This window comes from Ascaphus truei, chromosome 10, assembly GCF_040206685.1.
Source record: "Ascaphus truei isolate aAscTru1 chromosome 10, aAscTru1.hap1, whole genome shotgun sequence".
NCBI lineage: Eukaryota > Metazoa > Chordata > Amphibia > Anura > Ascaphidae > Ascaphus > Ascaphus truei.
Genome location: NC_134492.1, coordinates 15,037,559 through 15,061,030, shown reverse-complemented (window position 1 = coordinate 15,061,030; position 23,472 = coordinate 15,037,559). Strand labels below are relative to the sequence as shown.

Genomic DNA, 23,472 nt, shown 5'->3' with positions numbered 1-23,472 from the left:
AGTGCCAAGCTTCTGATATCTGGGGGAACATACGATGATGATAAAATGTATCCGTTCGACACAAACGTTTGTTTTTTAAAACCATTACAGTGAGAACAAGTTGAAGACTAAACCCGACATCAAGGGTAGCCGACTCCAGTCCTCGAGGGCAACCAACAGGTCAGGTTTTAAGGATATCCCTGCTTCATCACCGGAAGCTCTATCTGTGGCTCAGTCAATGACTGAGCCACCTGTGCTGAAGCAGGGATAACCCTAATACCTGGCCTGTTGGTTGCCCTTGAGAACTGGAGTTGGCCACCCCTGCCCTAGATTGTAAGCTCATCAGCACAGGGTCTCCCTTTGCCTGTTCTTACCACATTGTTTGTACTTTATTTTACCTGTCTTATAAAATTGGAAAGTGATGTGTACACTGTGTATGTATCATTTTATTTCCGTAGCGTCAACCCAGGGGTTTCGGGGGGCAGTGTATCATTTTATTTTCATAGTGCCAACCCAGTGGTTTCGGGGGGGCAGTGTATCGTTTTATTTCCGCAGCGCCAACCATGAGGTTTGGGGGGGGGGGGGGAACCAATGGATTTAAGATACAGTCGCCTCCAACAACTTGGGAAAGACACAAGGAATCAAAAGTAAAATAATTTCACATCTTATAGTTTTTTAAATATCTGCTCATAAAAGGAAGCCTTTATTTTATCTTCAATATGTATGTCTGCGTTATGTGGATAAGTACACTGTTAACCCTTTGCTGTTAGGGGGTTCCAATACGTTACAGGCTCAACTGGCACCCTCCGGGTCAAATACATTTAGCTGGAAGAATGTACATAATGTCCACCAACAAAACATAGCGAGGTTAATGATTTCCTAACTAACCCCACCAAGTATGTCAGCTGTCTTTGCACCAACTGGGGGGGGGGGCGGAGGGGCGACGGGGCTACTGGTGTGAAATCATGTCCTGTGGCCTCCGCCCAAGCATATACTGTACATGCAGCTGTCGCTTAGAAGAGATCAGTCAGCTTTAGGGTGGGGCAACCAACACATCATTTAAAGATAACACTTAAATGAGCTATAAACTGCAGAGCAAAAATGGAGACGAGTCCTCAAATGGACAGAGCTGGCTCGGTATGGGGGTGGTTAGAAACCCCATTACTGATAGAGGAACATGTGACAGATTGATGGAGAATGCATGGCAGGTTCCTCTGGAAGGATGGGGTTAACGGTTACAGATAGGGGATGGTGTTAAAATTCCAACTGCAAATTCTTTGCTGGATTTTTTTTTATATATAACATACAGTAGTTACATAGTTACATAGTAGATGAGGTTGAAAAAAGACATACGTCCAAGTTCAACCTATGCCACATTTAGACAACAGATACTTTATCCTATATCTATACTTACTTATTGATCCAGAGGAAGGCAAACCAAAAAACCCCAGTGTCATATCATCCAATGATATCTCATAAGGGGAAAATAAATTCCTTCCTGATTCCAAGAATTGGCAATCGGATTACTCCCTGGATCAACATCCTTCCCATGTTTACTTATTTGGTATATCCCTGTATACTTTCCATTCTAAAAAGATGTCCAACCTTTTTTGGAACAAATCTATTGTGTCTGCCATCTCCATCGCAGTCTCCATGGGTAATGAATTCCACATTTTAACTGCCCTTACTGTAAAGACCCATTTTCTTTGTTGCTGGTGAAATCTACTTTCCTCCAACCTTAAGGGATGACACCGAGTCCTTTGTACTGCCCGTGGAATGAATAGTTCTTTTGAAAGCTCCTTGTACTGTCCCCAATATATTTGTATATAGTTATCATATCCCCTCTTTGACGCCTCTTTTAAATAAATGTAATTTAGCTAGCCTCTCCTCATAAATTAGATTGTCCATTCCCTTTATTAATTTGGTGGCTCTTCTCTGCACTCTCTCTAGTTCCATAATGTCTTTTCTAAGGAGTGGTGCCCAAAATTGTACTCCATATTCAAGGTGTGGTCTTACTAATGCTTGTAAAGGGGCATAATTTTTTTTATTTCCCTTCCATCCATTGCCCCTTTAATGCAAGAGAAGATCGTTTTTGCCTTTGCAGCTACTGCATGACTTTGGGCATTATTGCTAAGCCTGCTGTCTACAAGCACTCCTTAATCCTGCTCCATCAAGGATTACCCCAATTTATCCCATTTAATTTGTAAGTCGCCTGTTTATTCTTGCTTCCCAAATGCATAACCTTAGGCCTTGGCCATGTTTAGCGCTTGCTGGCGGAAGCGTGCTGACGCGCGTTCCCGCTCAGCACTGAGCCCCTACAGCCGCAATTAGGGCGGCTTTAGTAGGGGCTCACCTGCGCTTCCATGCGCTTGCGGAAGCGCAGGTCTTAGGGGAATTTAAAATTCCCCCGCTTGCCGGCGCGACAGGCCGGTCACAAGAGTGGTTCGCCCAATGAGGGCGAATCAGCTCCGTGACGTCACTGGCCCGCCCCCGGCCAGTGACGCGCCCGCCCCCTGACGGCCCGCTGACAGCGCGTGCGGTAAGCAACCGCAAGGCCAGGGAAAGCACCCGCTTTCCCTGCGCCTCAGCACGCCAGCAGGGAGCATGGCCGAGGCCTTACATTTATCTGTATTAAACCTCATCTGCCATTTACCTGCCCAAGTTTCCAGTCTCTGATTCTACTACCTTACACAATTTAGTATCATCAGCAATGATGGAGACTTTGCTCTTGATGCCAACCTCAAGGTCATTAATAAACAAGATAAAAAGCAGGAGTCCCAGTACCGATCCCTGAGGTACTCCACTCACGACTTTAGCCCAACCTGAAAAAGTTACATTTATGACAACCCTCTGTTGTCTGTCCTTCAACCAGTTTTCAATCCAGGTGCATATATTTTTACGGAGTCGTATTTGCTTTAAGAATCTAAGAATCTAAACGCCTGCCTCTTCTTTTCCATTTCCTCCCCTACCTGTTTATTTAGCGACGTTGGTTTTGACTTATTTCTTTTATACTTATTACCCAAGGGTATACACTAATGAGTGTGCTTTTCTAACAATGTTTTAAAGACTGCCCACTTATCTTCTACATTTTTCCCTGCAAAATCATCATCCCAGTGTATTACTTGTAGATTAAGTCCTCAATTTATTAAAATCTGCTTTTCTAAAGTTTAAGGTCTTTGTTGAACCCAAGTAACCAGTTTTTTGACCATTTATTTCAAATGAGACCATGTTATGATCACTGTTACCCAAATGTTCCAGGACTTGAATATTTGCTATTACTTCTACATTGTTTGATATCACCAAATCCGGTATTGCCCCTCTCCTGGTTGGTTCCTCAATAATTTGGGTCATATAATTGTCTTTAAGCACCCCCAAAAACCTGTTCCCCTTTGTTGTAATGCTAATCTCATGGCCTCAGTCTGTGTGTGGATAATTAAAATCACCCATTATGCAAACATGACCCAGTTTTGATGCCTTCTCCATTTGCAAAAGTATTTTAGCTTCCTCAATCTCACAGATATTTGATGGTTTATAGCATAACCCTACAAATATTTTCTTTATACTTTTACTTCCACTGCTAATTCCTATCCACAAGGTCTCTATATTTTCATCATTCCTTTCATAAACATCTTCCCTTACAATAGGTTTTAGATCCGGTTTAACATATAAGCATACTCCACCTCCTCTTCTATTTGCTCGATCCTTCCGAAAAAGGGAATAACCCTCTCAATTAACTGCCCAGTTATAAATTTCATCCCACCATGTTTCAGTAATGCCTATGATATCATTCTGCTCCCTTGCAGCTATTAATTCAAGCTTCCCCATTTTATCTGCCAGGCTTCTTGCATTAGGCTTGGTCCCCACTGGCTACGCGCTCGCTATGGCGGGCGCTGCGGGGACAAGAGCCGCCTCTCAAAGGGGCCGGGCCCGCTGCGAGGGGGGGCCGGAGCGCGGCGAGTTTTTCTTCCAGACCCGAAAATTGAGATGGACACGGGCGATGCAGCGCTAGGCAACGCCCCCCGGCGGTTCAGCCAACTGAGGGCGAAAATAATGGTTGAAAGGCAGGGTGCAGACCTGTCTAAGACATGTGAATGTGCTCACAAGTGATTCTTTATTGGCTATATTCTAACGGTGGTCACCCGCCATAACTTAAAATGAATATATATAAAATATTTGCAGAATACTTTTGCAAATTGCGTGGCATTGTGCATTTTATTATTTGCTAAAGGAGTGTTCTCATGCATGACACTTCCTTGACACGCCCCCCCCGCCATGACCGCGCCCACCCCCTTGCTCACTTCCCAAAAATCTACAGTGCACACATCGCTGGAGAGGAAAGCTCGCGCAAGGCAAGTAGCACTCACGCTCGCTTTCACTATGGACGAAGCCTTAGGCCCGGGCCATAGAGGGGTGAGGCGATCCGAGCCAGCAGGCGCGATCGGAGCCGGGGGGAGGTGGTTGGAGGCGGGGCAGTGACGTCGCAGGGCCAATCGCCCGCGACGCATTGATGTCGATGTCACGGCGCCGTGACGTCGACACTGCTGTGCTGTGATTGGAGGTTTTCAGCCGACAGCGCGCTGAAAAACAGCTTGGCGCTCGGCTGAAACCTCCAACTCTTCAGCACGCCTGCGGACGCTCGCGTGAGCCCCCTCTCAAGGCATCCTCATTGAGGATGCAGGGGCTCAGCGCGGAGCGTCCGCACGCCTCAGCACGGCCTGTCCGTCTATGGACTCGGCCTTAGGCCTCGGCCACGCTTCCCGCTGGTGTGCTGAGGCGCGCTGAGGCTCAGGGAAAGCGGGTGCTTTCCCTGGCCTTGCGGGTGCTTTCCCTGCGCACCGTCAGGGGGCGGGTCAGTGACGTCACGGAGCTGGTTTGCCCTCATTGGGCGAACCGCTCACGTGACCGGTCCTGCGCGCCGGCAAGCAGGGAAATCTAAAATTCTGGTAAGACCTACGCTTCCGCGCGCTTGTGGAAGCGTAGGCGAGCCCCTACTAAAGCCGCTCTAATTGCGGCTGTAGGGGCTCAGTGCTGAGCAGGAGCGCGCCTCAGCGCGCCTCCGCCAGCAAGCAGCAACCATGGACGAGGCCTTAGAGGTGTCAGATTTGGGTACAAATAGGTATCAATTACCCAAATGAGACCATGTAAAGATGTCACTGGGATTAATTCACTGGGGATAGGGGATTTGCCTTTTTAAAAGCACTTGTCGAACAAATGTAATGAAACAAATATGATTAACTCTTTCATCACATACAGATAGCTAAACTTATTAAAATTATTGTCTATGGATAACTCAAACCTAATTTTTGCCAATCTTAACAGAGAAATTAATTGAGAAGCAAGACTCAGCTACATCTGTTGGCCCAGTAATATATTTTGTTTATTTATTAAAATAGTATCATTTTTCTGTACCTTTATCATCCTGCTCATTGAATAGGTTATTATTGAAAACACCCCAGAAAAAAAAACAAAAACCTGTTACATCGTTTCAGCTCAGGTGGCTCAATGAGAATGACTGAGGCACCTTTGCTGAAGCAGGGATATCATGAAAACCTGACCTGTTGGTGGCCCCTGGGGACTGGAGTTGGCCACCCATGTACTAATGGAATAACGTATCGCATTCCCTACAAAAAACGTTTACTTCAGACTGCTGTCCATCGCGATGAAAAACACTAGATTTAAACTTCTCTAAATTGGTCCACTTACTTTCTATTCACAATTGCCCAATCTTCTGTGTAACTTCTTATGCAGTCCTTCACATGGGCATCCATCTCACTGGGGACAGAAACAGACACCTGCGTTGTACACAAGCCATCTTTCATGTGTGCAAAGTCTGGCCATGAAACACATTTCAAAATGTTAATTACTGGCTTCCACCAAGGCCGTCTTAACAGCATTATAGGCCCCCGGGCAAAGCAGTGCACTGGGCCCTGCCAACTCCCCGCTACAAGTCGTCATTTTTCTCCTTCTACCGAGTTAGCGGGAGATTTGAATGTCGAGGCGGGTGATCGGAAAATTAGTGTTAAATTCTGGTCTGTGCATAGATTAGCGTGGGGGCCCCTATGCTCGTGGGGCCCCCGGGCAACTGCCCAGCGTGCCCATGAGTTAAGACGGCACTGGCTACCACTAATAACTCCCAACTGCGCACATCAGTTGTAAGCGTCTGGTAACGCATTCTGTATACCAATAGAGGAACAAATACAGTTAGAAAGGACTTTCTGTTTTTTTTATTTGCTAATCAACAGGAGCTACGAGGCACTTAGTCAACCCACAGAACTGATATAACAGATATGTCAATGGTTTGAAAATTAGGGCTAAATTACATTTTTTCTCCTGAACCCCTCCAGGCTCTTGCCACACATTGCTTTGGTTGCTCATGACAATGTTATTACCTCTCTTCTGGGACTGAAGACACCACAGTCCTGCACTCCTTGGGAGTGTACACAACTTCAACATCATCCGGAGGAAATTCATACAGGTCTCTTAAGGGACCCGAGTCTACAGCCACAGGATGAGTGATGAGATAGTCCTCATAATCCACTGGGTCCACTGCTTCCGTAAGAGGAACCTTCCGTAGACAACACAAGAATTGTCAACAATCAGTCAGGGTTGCTACCACAAAGTCAGTCTACTGAGTGGTAGGAAATAGATTGATCATTTCATACAAGACACCACATGCAAATATTCTCTTGCTAATCTGGGTTTTTGCCAGTTCTAGCAGACAAGATCATTGAGAAGCAAGACTCAAACAACTACATCTGTTTGATTGGTCCAGTAATATATGTTATTTGTTTATTAAAATAGTATACCATTCTGTGCCTTTATCATCCTGCTCATTGAATAGGTTATTATTGAAAACACTCCATAAAAAAATAAAACAAATAAAAAAAAATGTTACATCTCTACGAAACATTTTATTAAGCCAAAAACATGAATTTACATTACACACATTACCACTTTGCTGTATATTATGCTGCTCATTACATTATGGTATAACAAATATAGTAAAGTGCATAAAAAGTAATCATCTACATATCATCAGTGAAATTAAACTATAGACATCCTCAATTGTCTATTAAGCAGGCAATTCACTGAGCGAAATAACCAGAACTCTTTTTGTTTAAAAGGAGCGCCCATCAATATCTAAATAATCCTGGTTTTAATTTAATTATTGTCCTGAAAGAGATCCCAGGTATTTGAAGTATTTTAGTGAACTCCTACCTTTTCCATTCCAGGTATTTGGGATAAGAAGACAGAATGCTTTGATGTAATTACTGCAGGTCACAGCCTGCACCCTGAGGTGGAACAAGATGCAAGTTCAGGCCAAAACTGATGAGAAAATGGCCCTGCTCATCTAAGTACCAGTTTTATATCTATATAAGGTGTTCAAATACCTAAAAATATCTCAAAATAGATGAATATTGCAGGTAACCAATACACTGCCCATATGTATGCTTTATACATAGTGTATGCAGTGTTTTTTCATGAATTATATTTTGTTTATTGATGTACAATTTGCTGGAGATATATATAGAGAGATATATTTACCAGGGAAGAATCAATCTCAATAGTAGTGCCGCAGGAGGAAGCCACAACCTCCATATTAATGAACTATTGGTTATCCGAGTAAGAAGTTCATAGGCAGCTTGAAAAAATGAAAGTAAATAAGGCACCTGGCCCCGATGGCATACATCCAAGAGTTCTCAAGGAGTTAAGTTCAATAATAGCCAAACTATTGCATTTAATATTCAAAGACTCCATTTCCACAGGCTCAGTACCACAAGATTGGTGTAAAGATGTGGTGCCTATATTTAAAAAGGGAGCTAGATCACAACTGGGGAATTACAGACGTGTAAGCCTGACTTCAATAGTGGGGAAACAACTTGAAGGTTTAATACGGGATGATATTCAGGAATACCTGATGGAAAACAAAATTATTAGTAACAGTCAGCATGGATTTATGAAGGATATATCATGCCAAACTAACCTTATTTGTTTCTTTGAGGAGGTAAGTAGGAATTTAGACCAGGGTAATGCAGTCGATGTGGTCTACTTAGATTTTGCAAAGGCCTTTGATACGGTTCCACAGAAGACGTTGGTGTACAAAATTAAGCAAATTGGACTCCGTAAAAATATATGCACCTGGATTGAAAACTGGTTGAAGGATATACAACAGAGGGTTGTCATAAATTGAACTTTTTCAGGTTGGGCTAAGGTCGTGAGTGGAATACCTCAGGTGTCGGTACTGGGACCCCTGCTTTTTAACTTGTTTATTAATGACCTTGAGGTTGGCATCGAGAGCAAAGTCTCCATCTTTGCTGATGATACTAAATTACTAAATTGTGTAAGGTAGTAGAATCAGAGCAGGGTGTAATTTCTCTCCAGAAGGACTTGGAGAGACTGGAAACTTGGGCTGTAAATGGCAGATGAGGTTTAATACAGATAAATGTAAGGTTATGCATTTGGGAAGCAAGAATAAACAGGCGACTTACAAATGAAATGGGGATAAATTGGGGGAATCCTTGATTGAGAAGGATTTAGGAGTGCTTGTAGACAGCAGTGTTAGCAATAGTGCCTAAAGTCATGCAGTAGCTGCAAAGACAAACAAGATCTCATCTTGCATTAAACGGATAATGGATGGAAGGGAAGTAAACATAATTATGCCCCTTTACAAAGCATTAGAAAGACCACACCTTGAATATGGAGTACAATTTTTGGCACCACTCCTTAGAAAAGATATTATGGAACTAGAGAGTGCAGAGAAGAGCCACCAAATTAATAAAAGGGATGGACAATCTAATTTATGAGGAGAGGCTGCCTAAATTAGATTGATTTAATTTAGAAAAGAGGCGTCAAAGAGGGATATGATAACTATATACAAATATATTCGGGGACAGTACAGGGAGGTTTCAAAAGAACTATTCATCCCACGGGCAGTATAAAGGACTCAGGGCCATCCCTTAAGGTTGGAGGAAAGGAGATTTCACCAGCAACAGAGGAAAGGGTTCTTTACAGCAAGGGCAGTTAAAATGTGGAATTCATTACCTATGGAGACTGTGATGGCAGATACAATAAATGTGTTCAAAAAAAGGTTGGACATCTTTTTACACAAAAATCCAAGTGGGGAAGAGTCCCTCAATTGGACAAGAAACCCAAAATTGCACTCTACGAGAATAAAACACTTAATGGGACTAAACAATATATCCCAGGCTGATAGCCAAAAGTGCTACACGACGCAAAACAAAAAAGAATTTATTAAATACATGAGGGAGCAATATCAGGGAGTGTGGAGTATAAATAAGGGAGTGTTTAAAAATACAGTAAATGGTGGCCAGAATAGAGAGTGTTCTCTCTCACTCAACAGGTATAATTCACATATAGGGAAAGCCAATGCTAAAACTTATAAGGTATGTCCCTTCAGAGAGTACCTGGTGGTGGGCAATGAGGAATAGTCAGCCAAAGTCCTGACAAGGTATACGATAGAAAAATACCAACAGCAGGAGATACTAAACACAAAGTAACGTTTGAGGTGTAAAGAAATGTATCCCTGGTTCATCCGAATCACTTGAAAAATTGTAACATATGCAGACTAATGTAACATGCGTCGAATGGGTAAGAGGATTGGTGTTTCAGCATATAAATACATGTATACCCATCATCCCCTGAATAAAGTAGTCCCCCATTCATCAAGCTGCATATATAGTAATTCAAACTGTGTATATATAGGTCAAATCGGACGATGGCATAAGGCAAGAAAAACGAGTAAGTAGAGATAAGTATCAAATACTACCCGATCAGCCGAGTTGGTGCTGGTTTACACGATACACCGGAGTTGCTGGCATTGCTGGTCACCACTACCGACGTCACTCTTCTGACGTCGGTAGTGGTGACCAGCAATGCCAGGAACTCAGGTGTATCGTGTAAACCAGCACCAACTCGGCTGATCGGTTAGTATTTGATACTTATCTATACTTACCCGTTTTTCTTGCCTTATGCCATTGTCCGATTTGACCTATATATACACAGTTTGAATTACTATATATGCAGCTTGATGAATGGGGGACTACTTTATTCAGGGGATGATGGGTATACATGTATTTATATGCTGAAACACCAATCCTCTGTTCTACTTTAGTGTTATGATACACTTACCCATTCGACGCATGTTACATTAGTCTGCATATGTTACAATTTTCAAGTGATTCGGATGAACCAGGGATACATTTCTTTACACCTTAAACGTTACTTTGTGTTTAGTATCTCCTGCTGTTGGTATTTTTCTATAGTATACCTTGTCAGGACTTTGGCTGACTATACCTCATTGCCCACCACCAGGTACTCTCTGAAGGGACATACTTTATAAGTTTTAGCATTGGCTTTCCCTATATGTGAATTATACCTGATGAGTGAGAGAGAACTCTCTATTCTGGCCACCATTTACTGTATTTTTAAACACACCCTTATTTATACCCCACACTCCCTGATATTGCTCCCTCGTGTATTTAATAAATTCTTTTTTGTTTTGCGTCGTGTAGCACTTTTGGCTATCAGCCTGGGATATATTGTTTAGTCCCATTAAGTGTTTTATTCTCATAGAGTGCAATTTTGGGTTTCTTGTCCAATTGAGGGTCTCTACCCCACTTGGATTTTTGTGTCCATGCTAACTCTACCCTATGCACCATGAGATAAGAATATTTTAATTAGAATAATTAGGAGAACGATAAACATTGTGTGTCTCATGGACATCTTTTTAGAAAGGAAAGGTATACAGGGATATACCAAATAAGTAAACATGGGAAGGATGTTGATCCAGGGAGTAATCCGATTGCCAATTCTTGGAGTCAGGAAGGAATTTATTTTTCCCTTCATGAGATATCATTGGATGATATGTCACTGGGGTTTTTTTGGTTTGCCTTCCTCTGGATCAATAAGTAAGTATAGATATAGGATAAAGTATCTGTTGTCTAAATTTAGCATAGGTTGAACTTGATGGACGCATGTCTTTTTTCAACCTCATCTACTATGTAACTATGTAAGAGAGAAGCTAGAAGAACAGGTAAGAGGAGCGTGAGAGGAAGAGTGGTGTGAATAATATGAGGGGATGGTCAGAGAGCAGAAGGGGGGAGATAGAGAAATCAGAAAGGGAACAGTTTTTTGTAAAAGCAAGGTCTAAATAGTGGCCAGCCTTGTGGGTGCTGGAATCTGTCCATTGGTGGAGGCCAAAGGAGGAGGTTAGAGAGAGAGAGAAGGCGAGATGCCCAGGAGACCCATTTCTTGACACCATTCAGAGTTGATGTTTTAGATTGAAAAAAAAAAGGGAAATAATTCAGAACGATTGAAAAACAGTTAAACGTGTCTGATTTTAAAGGCATCAGTCACCTAGTTTTAACTCATGAGACATATTGCCTTGCATCGTTTAATTTAGTCCTACATCTAACTATACCTTGAATTAGCCTGTATAATAATTTTATCACATTTGGCCAATAGGAAGCCGCACTGATGACATCACGGCTTCCTATTGGCCTATCTGAAGTGCGGACATATTGTGAAGCCTGGCAGCCGAGGAGAGCAGCTCGGGCACCTAATTTCCAGGTAAGCATCTATGGAAACAGGGGGTCCCCGGAGCTAAAATTAATGGGGTTCAGAGCTGGAGACCCCCTCCTTCAAGTTTACATTAAAAAAAAATTACATTCGCAAAAAAAATTACATTCGCAAAAAAAATCCACCACCTTCAAATGTGTTCATTTTTTATTGTTACGCTGTAACATTGATAAACAGTGATGAATGAAAGCAGGGGGGAAAACACTGCATTTTACAATAAAATAAACACGGAAAACCAACTGCCCGCAGCACGACAATGCTTTTATAAGAACCAAAACACTAACAACGTACCGTGGCATGGTGCGACCCACCAACGTTCAGGTTTTTGTGGAGCTGTGGAGAGCCGTATTGTCCAGATATTTGTTTTCTAACCTCAGCAGCCACAGTTCTGCAAGAAATAAGATACACAACATTGTCCTTCTAGGCTTATTGTCCTACTACAGGAGTGGCCAACTCCAGTCCTCAAGGGCCACCAGCAGGTCATGTTTTAAGGATATCCCTGCTTCAGCACAGGTGACTCAATCAGTGGCTCAGTCTTCGGCTGAGTCGCCAATTGAGCCACCTGTGCTGAAGCTGGGATTTCCCTAATACCTGGCCTGTTGGTGGCCCTAAAGGACTGGAGTTGGCCACCCCTGTCCTACTAGTTGAAAGTACCCGGCAATTATAAAAAATAAATACTGAAATATATCAATGGATAATTTATTTTTTTAGTTAATTAATGTGAAACCCCTCTGCTAAAACAACTCCACCCATAATAGTTTCATTGCCTCTGAGGTCCTGAAGTGTTCGATCAAGAGCCTCTAGTGTTTGTGGAACATTGTACTCTCGTCCCAAACATTGATCTCGCGCTCTTGAAGACCTTTGGCTGCTCCTGTAATTTTTCGAATGTTGCCCAATGGATTTTCAGAGTGCCCAAGATTAAGGGCTGGTGTGGGGGAGGGGGGTGTGATGGGATCATGTCATTTGTGAATTGTATCAGACAAAAACCTGCTCCTTGATCTCAGGAACCGTCATGCAAAATGTGTTTACGATATCGTAAGGCAATGGGTGCGCAAACTGGGGGGCGCAAGACTTTTTTTGGGGGTGGGGGCAGTTACAGAGGCCCCGAGGTGAGAGCACGAGTCCTCTGTAACTCACTTACCTGGCTCCAGTCCATGCGTCGCCATGGCAATGTGGTGTTATTTGACACCGCATTAGAGGTAAGGGGAGGCGCGATACGGGTAGAGCAGCGCAGGACGTTTGCGCACCCCTGTCATAAAGCTGCAGTTCAGTCTTTTTTTTAAAAATTTTTTTACTTCAATAGTTTCATGTGGGCAATCTCTAATTACCTAAAGAACTGTATAGCTGCAGGTCAATTCGTTCTCCATGTATTGATAGGTGAAATTTGGTGACATAATTAGATATGGCATATGTTTTTCTTCTGCTTATGTCTCTCAGTGGAAGCTCATGAATATTCATGAGCACTCCTGCACTGACATGTGCTAGAGGTAGGGCAGGGCTGACAAAGGGGTGTGCCAGGGCTTGTGTCAGAACACGAAGGGGCTGTGCCTTAGCAAATGGCTGTTAAAATAGAATACAAGAAAATTGGTCTTTCAAGGTTGTTTTTTTAAAAACAGAAAATGCTAAAAGTATTTTTTCTTACTACAGAACTGATTTATTAAAAAAAAAAAAACACATGCAGGATATTGACTGAACTGCAGCTTTAAGGTGTCCAAATGCATGGCAAAAAGACAGACAAACAACTTTCCCAAATATATGGTAGATTGATGGGTGCCAGAAACAAAGGAGCCAAACAATGGACTGAACATACTGAACTACAAACCAATTCTATATCTGGAAACAGGATGTAACTGGAAGCGATAAAACTATTAAATGCATTTTAAAATCGATAGACACCTTCTGAGTTGATTAGTGGTTTGTGACCATTTCCAAAATGTACAGGGGGTCTCCTGGAGATGAACCGCATTATTTCCAGCTCCGGGGATTCCCCGGTTCCCAGAGATACTTATCGGTGAAGTTACTAGTGTGTTACTTCATGGGAATTTTAACGGCATTTAAATAGCCGTCCAACATAAAGCCTCAATCGATGAGCAGCAGGATTTGGTGGCCTTACAAGGAAAAACACTTGGGTGCGCCGGTCTTTTGGCACTCGAAGGGTTAAAGTAGCAAGTCTATCAAAGATTTGTCACATGACTAAGAAGATGTATGTCTGGGAATGTATGAACTATAATTTAATTATAGATAGCCAACAGTGTTCACATACAACGCTTTACAAAAATTACAATACAGTGAAAATAATGGGGGGAAGAGCAGTAAGTAAATGAGATCATAAGGCAAAGGAAGATTCTGCCCTAAAGAGCTTACAGTCTAAGGCCTCGATTATAGTTGCTCCGGCTCGTGACTGCGACCTCGTGACATCATTCGTGCGATGCGTGCGCGCGAAAACCTGCACTGCAGTCATCGGGAGGTGACAGGGAGGCGTGGCGAACGCGTGGCCATCAGCGGTTCGCCCTCATTGGCTGAACCCGCTCACGTGACTCAGCCATCGCGCAACAATATCAATCAACAAAATCTTTTGAAAAATCGAACGCCTGGACGCGGCATGCGCAGTCGCATGCACTGTGTGCGTCTTCATAGCTCTGCATGTTTGCCGCCGCGGCGCGCCGCCATTGTAAGCATGGCGACGCGCCACCATTATAAGCATGGCCGTGCGTCGCCATTACAAGCACTGCCTACGTGGAATATTGGGAGACTAGCTCACACAGTAAGGGTATATATTTAAAGTGCACGTAAAAAAACAAACCAAACCCCTGAAACATTTTAGGGCCAAAGCACCAGTGAAAATGCCAAAGCTTCATTTACTTCACCGATGAGAATCTTGGGAACCGAGGCGTCCGCGGAAGTGCGTGATCCCGCTCCAGTTCCCATGCTGAAAAAAACACGGGGTTCATAGGGCTAGATTATTACTTTAAATCTCATGAGGACTGTTCATGTTAGTTCCAACAAATCACACTATATGTAATGTGAGTGATATATATATAATTAAAAATAAATAAATAAGGATATTGACCGTCTTTATTGCCCCCTTTGATGCAGGAAAGGCTCGCACGGCATAGATCAGCTAATATTATATTTGGAATAGCACAATCTAGATTCAGGCACCTGAGCTGGGGTTGGCATAATTGGGACATGACCCTCCTCCCCCAATTGTGTAGTCTTCAGAAATCATTAACATAAAGGGTCTGAAAAGCACTGCGCTGGCATTAGCTCCTCGTTCTGCAACTAAACCATCTTTAAAACTTCCCTGTCATTCACAATTGGCAGCTTTAGGTTAAAGCCCTTTGTGATTAGATAATGGTGCACAATATTAAAAGAAAGGTCAATGCAAGGCAGACATGTACTCTCAATGCACGGATAATTATCCAGCCTTAACCTGCCATCGATGTGACATCACTTCTATCCAGGAACCAACTTCCACTGGGACAATAACACTGCGCTGGAACAGATGCTGGTCATTGTTCTACTATGATAAATCTTATTTATGATTGGCTCAACCATATTAAAAAACAACCTTCTCACACAGGTCGTTTTAGCCCTTTAGGTCTGTTATCTGATTATCTGTAGCGCTCTTTGTATTCCAGCTGTATTTTTGTTATTTTACGATGTAACTATCTGTCACTGAAAGCAGCCGTTTGTGCTGACCGCCATTTTTTTTTGCATTTTATGTTTTACTTGCTGTAAATGATCTCTTACTGCCCTTTCCAAGGCTGTTTTTATTTTACATTTGATGCTTTGTTCAGGAGACATACTGTATAAACGTTTGAAATAGAAGGTGTGCGTGAGGTTAAAATGAAGCTCACCCCAAAACCCATAGCAGTCTAAGGCTACGGCATCAGTCCTCCCCCCACACGCGCGCCTGGCGGCATGTGCAGAGACTACAGCCGCGATCGGCGGTCTGTATTGGAACTCTAGGGGAGCGAGGGGGGCAGGGCCATGATGGGGGCGGGGCCTTCAGGGGGCATATCTGCCCTGCCATTGGCCGCGCGCCGACCACAATGCTGCACTGGAACACAAAATTCTTGTCTTCCCTGCTAGCGTATGCGTCACAGCGCTTTGCGCGCGCACACGCACAACGCCACTGGGACCTGCCCCATAGAGGGCTGTGCTGTGTGGCACGCGTGCTGTAGGGCTCGCCACCACACCACCGGGGACTCGGCCTAAGTTCGCGATTATAGTGGCGGCGTGCGTGCAACGCCAGAACTCATGGAGACCAATGAAGGCGCACAGTGTGTGCGACAGACTGCAGAAGAGACCAATGAAATAGTTTTTGACGCACAACGGCCGTGACACGTGAGCGGTTCAGCCAATGAGGGTGAACCGCTCCCGTGATGTCATGGCCACGCCTCCTGGTATCTCCAGCTTGCAGTGCATGTTTTGCGTACGTGCCATGAGCGTGTGACGTCACGTAGTAGAGCGCCAGCACTATATTCGCGGCCTATTATAGTAATACCAGAAACAGGTCCGCCGACAGCTTTTTGGGGCGCAGGACTAAAGTCTCCACCCGGGACACCGCTGGGAGTCCCCTTCTCTTTCAGTATCCCCCCACTTCTCTCTCTCCCCCCTATCTCACTCTGTCCCACTCCTCACACTCCACCCGCCCCCCCAACACACACACACACACACACACATACTCTCTGTCCCCTCTCACACACACACACACACACCGTCCCCTCTCGCACAAACGCCGACCCGTCCCCCTTCTCTCACACACACGCTGCCCCCTTCTCACACACACCGTTCCCTCACACGTACGCCGTGCCGTCCCGTCCCCCCTCACACCCCCACGCCGTCCCGTACCCCTTCTCACACACATACCGTCCACACATGCGCGCCCGCCGTCCCGACCCCCCTCTCACATACACACACACGCCGTCCCCCCTCTCACAGAAACGCCTTCCCCCTCTCACGCCCACGCCGTCCCACGCACAGGCCGTCCCGTCCTCCTCTCACACGCCGTCCCCTCACACACACACACCCCCGTCCCCCCCCCTCTCTCACACACACATAAACGCCGTCCCCCCCCTCTCACACACACGCCATCCCCCCTCTCACACACACACTCGTCCCATCCCCTCTCACACACACGCCGTCCCGTCCCCCCTCTCACACACAACGTCCCGTACCCCCTCACACACTCCATCCCGTTCTATGTTCTTTAACACTACACAAAACGTTTTTTTCTTATTATTATTATTATTTTTTTTTAAAGAGCAGAACATGTTCAAGGGCCAAGATACTAACATTACAGGAGTTAAACTAAACTCATATCAGCTTCTGGGGGAGGGGCTGCTGCTTTAACATAATCTGGTAAATTATAAGTAACGTGTAACAATATATTTCTTATAGAATGAATCCCATGCATTATTGACACACATTTCTATTTTTTTTAATTTCTGTATGAACTTATCAATGCTGGCATTGTGATATCAAGAAATGCGTGTCGGCAAAAATTCTAACACAAACTACTTAATTGCCCACTGGCTACCCTGATTTCATGAACAGAACATTCCCACAAAAATGCAATACAGGAAAATAAATAAAACGTTCTTTGTGCAGCCCAGACCGAGAGAATTTCTGGCTACACTTTGTTGAGAAATGATTCAAATATGTGTGTTAAAACCCTTCTCTTTATACTGTACATATTTTGAGACATTCATGAAATGCATGATCCCCATCCTCAGGTATATCTTTAACTCCCCTTTGTTATGGTACTTTTCCATCTCTTTTGAAGAAACCTATTGTTCAACCAATTCTTAAGAATAACACCTTAGCCCTACCTCCCTATTCTAACTATCGCCCTGTCTCCCTCTTGCCTTTTGATTCTAAACTTCTGGAACACATTGTTTCTTTCGGTATTCTTCCCTTTCTCCGCTCCCATAACCGATTTGACCCTTTCCAGTCAGGCTTCTGTACAGCTTACTCAACAGAAACCGCACTCACCAAGGTAGTGGATGACCTCCATATTGCCAAATCTTCTTCAACTCTCCTCAGCTTTCGATACTGTTGACCACCCTCATCTCCAATACATTTTTCACACTCTTGGCATCCGTGACACTGCCCTCTCCTGGTTCTCCTCCTACCTCCTTCAATGCCTATTATGACAACTCCTCTCTTGACCTCTATGGAACACTCTGTAGGTGTGGTCCGGATTTAGGCCCCTTACTCTCCTCTATATACACTCTCGCTGGCTGACCACATTGACTCCTGTGGATTCAGCTATATTGATATACACATGCAGTCCAATCAGAAATGACAGAGCATGTATCAGCAATCTCGGCCTAGCTAGCCCTTCGTCGCCTTAAACTTAACATGGCTAAAATAGAGCTCCTCATATTCCCTCCCAAAACAAGGCCACCATTGTTCCCTTCTCCATTACAGTCAATAACACTGCTATCCACCCAGTCCCACAAGCACGCTGCCCTGGGGGTTACATTCAACTACTCCCTTTCCTTTTCCCCACATATAAACGCAGTTACTAATTCTTGTTGTTTCTTCCTTCACAACATTATTAAAGCAGCAGTTGAAGCAATATCCTTCATGTGTGTTTTTTTTAATAAATCAGTTCTGTACTATGAGAAAATACTTGTAGCGTTTAAAAAAAAATGTTTTAAAGACATCCAAAGACTTTCCAAAGTGACAGCCCCCTTCCCCTTCTGATAGGCTCTGGCTCTTGAGCCCCGCCCTCCCTCTAGCAGTGCACCAATTGTATCTAGTAACTGCCCAATCAATCATATTCCAGGAACTACATTTACCAGAATGCTGTGCAAGAACTGAATTAAATAACCCGGAGCAAGCGATCGATTACAGGAGAACGGATCGTATTGATGCACATATTAAATGGAAAAAAAAAAAATATATATATATACACTGTATAGCAACTGTAAATATTACTGTATATTCATTTGCATGTCTTAGACAGGTCTGCAACCCTGTCTTTCACCATTATCGCCCAGCACACAGGGATTCTGGGAAATGACATGCAAATGAGCACACAGTGCCACCTTTTATCTGCCTATGGAAGGCTCTTCCACTCAATATTCATCAAGCACCTTCACTTTCCACATTCATAGCCCAGCGAAAAATCCACCTGTTAAAAGAAGCATCTCATAACATTTTCTCCGCCTCTACTACGAACTCTAGATGCCCCACACTGCACTTCTAATAATGCACTTTTACGCTTACGGTGTCTGTAAGCCTCCCAACATACCACTTCGATTGTAAGCTCTTCGGGGCAGGGTCTCCCTTTGCCTTATGTTTGCACTTACCTGTTGCGCTTATCCCCATTGTTTGTAATGTATTTACCTTGTATTGTAATTTTGTAAAGTGCTGTGTACATTGTTGGCCCTATATAAATAACATTGTACATAATATGATGCGTACATTCAGAAAGATCTCTGTACATGTATATATTTTATGATTTTTAGGCTGTCTCTCACTGAGGGATTTTCTGCAGGGAATCCCCCTGCATCACTCACACACTGTCCTTTTTCCACGGAATTTCCGGCATTCCTGTTTTCCCTTCATTGACTGATGGGACCAGCAGAGCAATATATATATAGCAGGGATAGTAAAATCCTGGGCCCTCAGTAGCCTAATACTTTGTCTCCGGCATCTGTGCTACTGGCTGTGCTGACTGACCTTTCAGTCATCACCGCAACAGCGCTTCACATGATGCTCTGTTAGTGCGTCCGCAAAAGCAGGTCAGACAGCGCTGTGCAGCTTTGGCTTTCGGTGGTGTGGAGCAGGGGAGGTCAAAGCAGATAGGAGCGAGGCTCAAGGGGTGGGAGGGTGGAAAGCTGGAGGACACAGGAGTTCTGGCAGTGAGGCAGAGGAGGTGTGTGTTCCTCAAAAAAACTCTGGCCCCTAAAAATTATATATATATATATATATTTTTTTTTTTTTATCCACCCCTCAGACCGTAAGAAAAGCAGAAGACTATGTGGAGTTAATTCGGAGAGCTATGAGGAACGTGAAGCACAGTGTCCTGACACATGGGGTACAGAGAATGTTTCACAATGTCCCAGATCTAATACTTCAATCCTGAAGAGTTAAGCTTGCCTACTATTGTCCTATTAACACTTTCTTTAACTCCCTAACAAATGATGGAATATAAAGCAGTACTGAACATGACTGAATAATGTACGTTCAACTTTTTTTTAAACTTCCAACAGGAGATACAAAATTAACTATTGCCATTCAATATATTGTGTCCTCCACTACAACCATTAAATAATGTGTTAATTGACAATCAGATGAAGGGGTCCCACAGTATGCCCGCTTTGTGCCCCTCAAAACAAGCACTCCCCCTGCATAGGAATACCCGATAAAGTCACCTGGAAACTATGCTCAGCCCCTATAACTTATGTTAAATTTTATTCCTCCCATGGTAAATAAATCCATATTTCTTCCACAATACCCATGATCTTTTTTCCCTGTACTGCCAGCCTCGGAGGAGCCCACAGATATGAAATGCACAAAGGGAGACAGGCAGAAGAAGCCCCTGTCCTCCCAATATTCTTCTAATGCTCCACATGACTCAAACACATCACTGTTGCATATCATAATTTGCAGTAATACATGCTGCATTGCGTTTAAAAATAATAATAATTGTATTAGAGGTTTGAAGCAGGGGTCTCCTGACTTGACCTGTGTTAATTTCAGCTCCGGGGCCCCCTGCTTCCAGAGATACTGACCCCTGTAGTGGTGCCGGTGTCGCTGCAGTAAGAGAAACTGTGCGCCTAACACAATGGCAGCTTTAAATGTCCCACGAGCCAATAGGAAGCTGTGACGTCATCCATTGAGGCATCCTATTGGGCAGCGTGACCAGGACATTTAAACTTCACAGGGATGCCGGGACCCCCTACGGCGGTAAGTATCTCGGGAAGCAGGGGGTCCCCGGAGCTGAAATTAATGGGGTTAATGCCCCCTGAGGACTGATAGATAGCACCCCTTGTTTTTGTATCGTTTAGGTACGAAATTAGCTAGTATTCCCTGTTTCTATGCACTTTCAGGAGTTTATCAAATTATTGAAGCTGCAAAAAATGGCTAAAGGGAAGTCAAACATTTTTTTTGATATATATATATATATATATATATATATATATATATATATATATAGATAGATATATATCTATCTCATACCATTTTTTGCACCTCTTTTGCAGTCATTAAACCATGATTAATAACCTCACAGCTTTAGACACAATAGCGATTTGTTTCTCTGCAATCCAGAAGAGACGATAAACAGTGAGTATTTCACAAAATTGGTTTATGTGAAAAAACATTACATATTACATATGCTTTGAAGATAATTAATTTTCACATTTATTTGACAAAAAAAGCTAAACCTTCTTAAAATTTCTTCTGACGCTACAGAACCCAAGATGACTAATTCCTTGTATCTAAAAATATATCTACTAATGAGGAACATACACAAATATGATATATATATATATATATATATATAATACATATACACACACACACACACACATAAAATAGTCAGCGCTGCAATGCTCAATAATATGTTAAAAGTGTGTCAACCAATAATTATATATCTGATTAAATGTTAATATTCTTAGTGATGTATTAGTGTTCACTAAAAAAATTGCGAAAAGTGCAAATTAAACAACAACAACAACAACAACAACAACAACAACAACAACAATAAATAAAAAGGTGGTGCAAACCTGAAATAAGAAAAACAATATATAAAAAAAGGTAGGGGAACCTGGAGACGTAGCAGCTTCACATGGAACTGAAGTTCCAAACAGTATTATATAACACAAACAAAAAAACAGAAATGCATGTTCCATAGCACAGATATATCATAAAAAGTGAAAAAAAATCAGTCAGGATGAAACACTCAATAATATAAATGGAACAATTAAAATATTATAAATGGTGAGTCCTTTGAGCAAAGTCCTGCTGAATGATGATTGGATTGGATGTTGCACTGTATTCAATGGTCCTGTAACACCTCCATGGAATTGATCATTCTGCACCGATTCTCAATTTCCTGCACAAATATTTCATCTTTGCACAAGCTGAACCTTTGAATACAGTGGGACATTCAATCCATTCAGCGGCACTTTGCTCACCGGACTCACCATTGGTAATATTTTAATTGTTCCATTTATATTATTGTGTTTTTTCATCCTGACTCTGAATTTTTCACTTTTTATTAAATATCTGTGCTATGGAGCATGCGTTTCTGTTTTTTGTTTTTGAAAATACTGTATATACACATACACTGTTATATATTAAGTGCATATATTGTTAATAATAAATATCTTTGTTATATTTAATATATAACATTATCCTTGAGTACTTAAATTAAAAAATATTGCAAAAGAGATTTACAGTAATCACATTTTCTAAATGAACCCCTGACAATGTTCTGCAGTATACTAGGAAACACAAACAAAACAGAATATTATTAGAGTATCAGAGGCATCCTTCAGATGGTACTGAGAGTACTTATACTGTTCTGACACGAAAACAAACGCATCAATGCAGCTGGAGTTTTTTTTACATTAAAACAAATATTGGAAGAAAGTAACACAGAACCATACAAATGTTACCCTGCAGTTGTGTTATTTTTCTAACAGTGACATGATCTATGACTATGGTAAAAAAATGTAGCAGGGCTCACGCTTAAGGATTTGGGGTGTCACCAGCAATTCTGACAGTTTGTACTGTACACCAAAGGTGCTCAACTCCAGGATCTCCCAGCTTCAGCACAGATGGCTCGGTTGAAGACTGATTGAGCCACCTGTGCTGATGCAAGGATATCCTGAAAACCTGACATGTTGTGGGGCTTGAGCACTATGCAAAATCCTTATTGATTACAAGACGTACCTCTATATATCATAAACCATGTCAATATAATTCACAGTCAAACATATTGAGTATTTGCACGAGAGCCGTTCCAATTACAGGATATATATATATTTTTATGTACATTACATTGACACTCGTACGTTTAAATATATATTATGGTTGCTAAACAAATGTGCCTTAAGAAGGGACCTTGCGGTCCTGAGAGCTTGCACTCTTTTTAACCACACGTTACATGTATTCTATCTTGTGTGTTTGTCTATGGTTGCTAAAGTGATATATTTCCCAATATCTCTCCTATGTTATATTGTAACAGTTACTCCTTTTCCTACAGAATATGCTGTGTTTGTTGAACTCATGGCGTTATTGCACTCTAATTTCTCATATGTACCCGGCGCGCTGCATACAGCACATGGACATTCACCCACTGAAATGGAAAATATATGTACATTTAACACCAAGGACTACATTTAAAAAAACAATGCCACATTATTTCACTCTCCCTAATAATAATAATAATAATAAAAAGGCCATTTATGCCATTCTGTGAAAGCTGGAACATCCCTAGTCTCAGCTCCCATATCAAGGCCCCATGCAGCAGTGCTGACACCCAGCCCATACTGTCCCCGGCATGTCACCCACCTCCCTCCTGCCCCAGATCTGAGCACCCTGGGGACATCCCCAGCTAGGCCCACCCTCCCTGGGCATCTCCAGAGCTAACCCGGGGGGGAGGAGGATGGGGTGTGCACTCCCGGGAGAGGAGGAGGGGGATGCCCAGCCCTCCCGGGAGAGGGGGGGGGGAGTCCGGTTATGTACCTGCTTATCTTCTGTGCGAAGGCGCGGCGCTCGGCCATGGCCGCCTCTTGCTGCGGCAGCTCCCGGCTGGCGGAGGAGGAGGAAGGGGGATCGGGAGGGGAAAGCGGCTCCTGCTCCGGGAGTCACAGGGCCGGGGGAGTACCGTAATGATGCGAAGCTACGCGCCGCCCCCCGTACTGT

General features: G+C 43.2%; 1 protein-coding gene across 1 annotated transcript in view; it reads right to left on the bottom strand.

The window, feature by feature from the left end:
* The window catches only part of LOC142503311 (dedicator of cytokinesis protein 7-like), a 24,236-nt gene extending 764 nt beyond the window's left edge, over nt 1-23,472 (bottom strand). The window contains exons 1-5 of the mRNA XM_075615461.1: nt 23,293-23,472; nt 11,869-11,965; nt 6,369-6,544; nt 5,683-5,751; nt 6-19 (exon numbers count right to left, since the gene is read on the bottom strand). Coding sequence (XP_075471576.1) covers nt 6-19; nt 5,683-5,751; nt 6,369-6,544; nt 11,869-11,965; nt 23,293-23,330 — 394 coding nt within the window. The 5' untranslated portion in view covers nt 23,331-23,472. The remainder of the gene's footprint in view (nt 1-5; nt 20-5,682; nt 5,752-6,368; nt 6,545-11,868; nt 11,966-23,292) is intronic.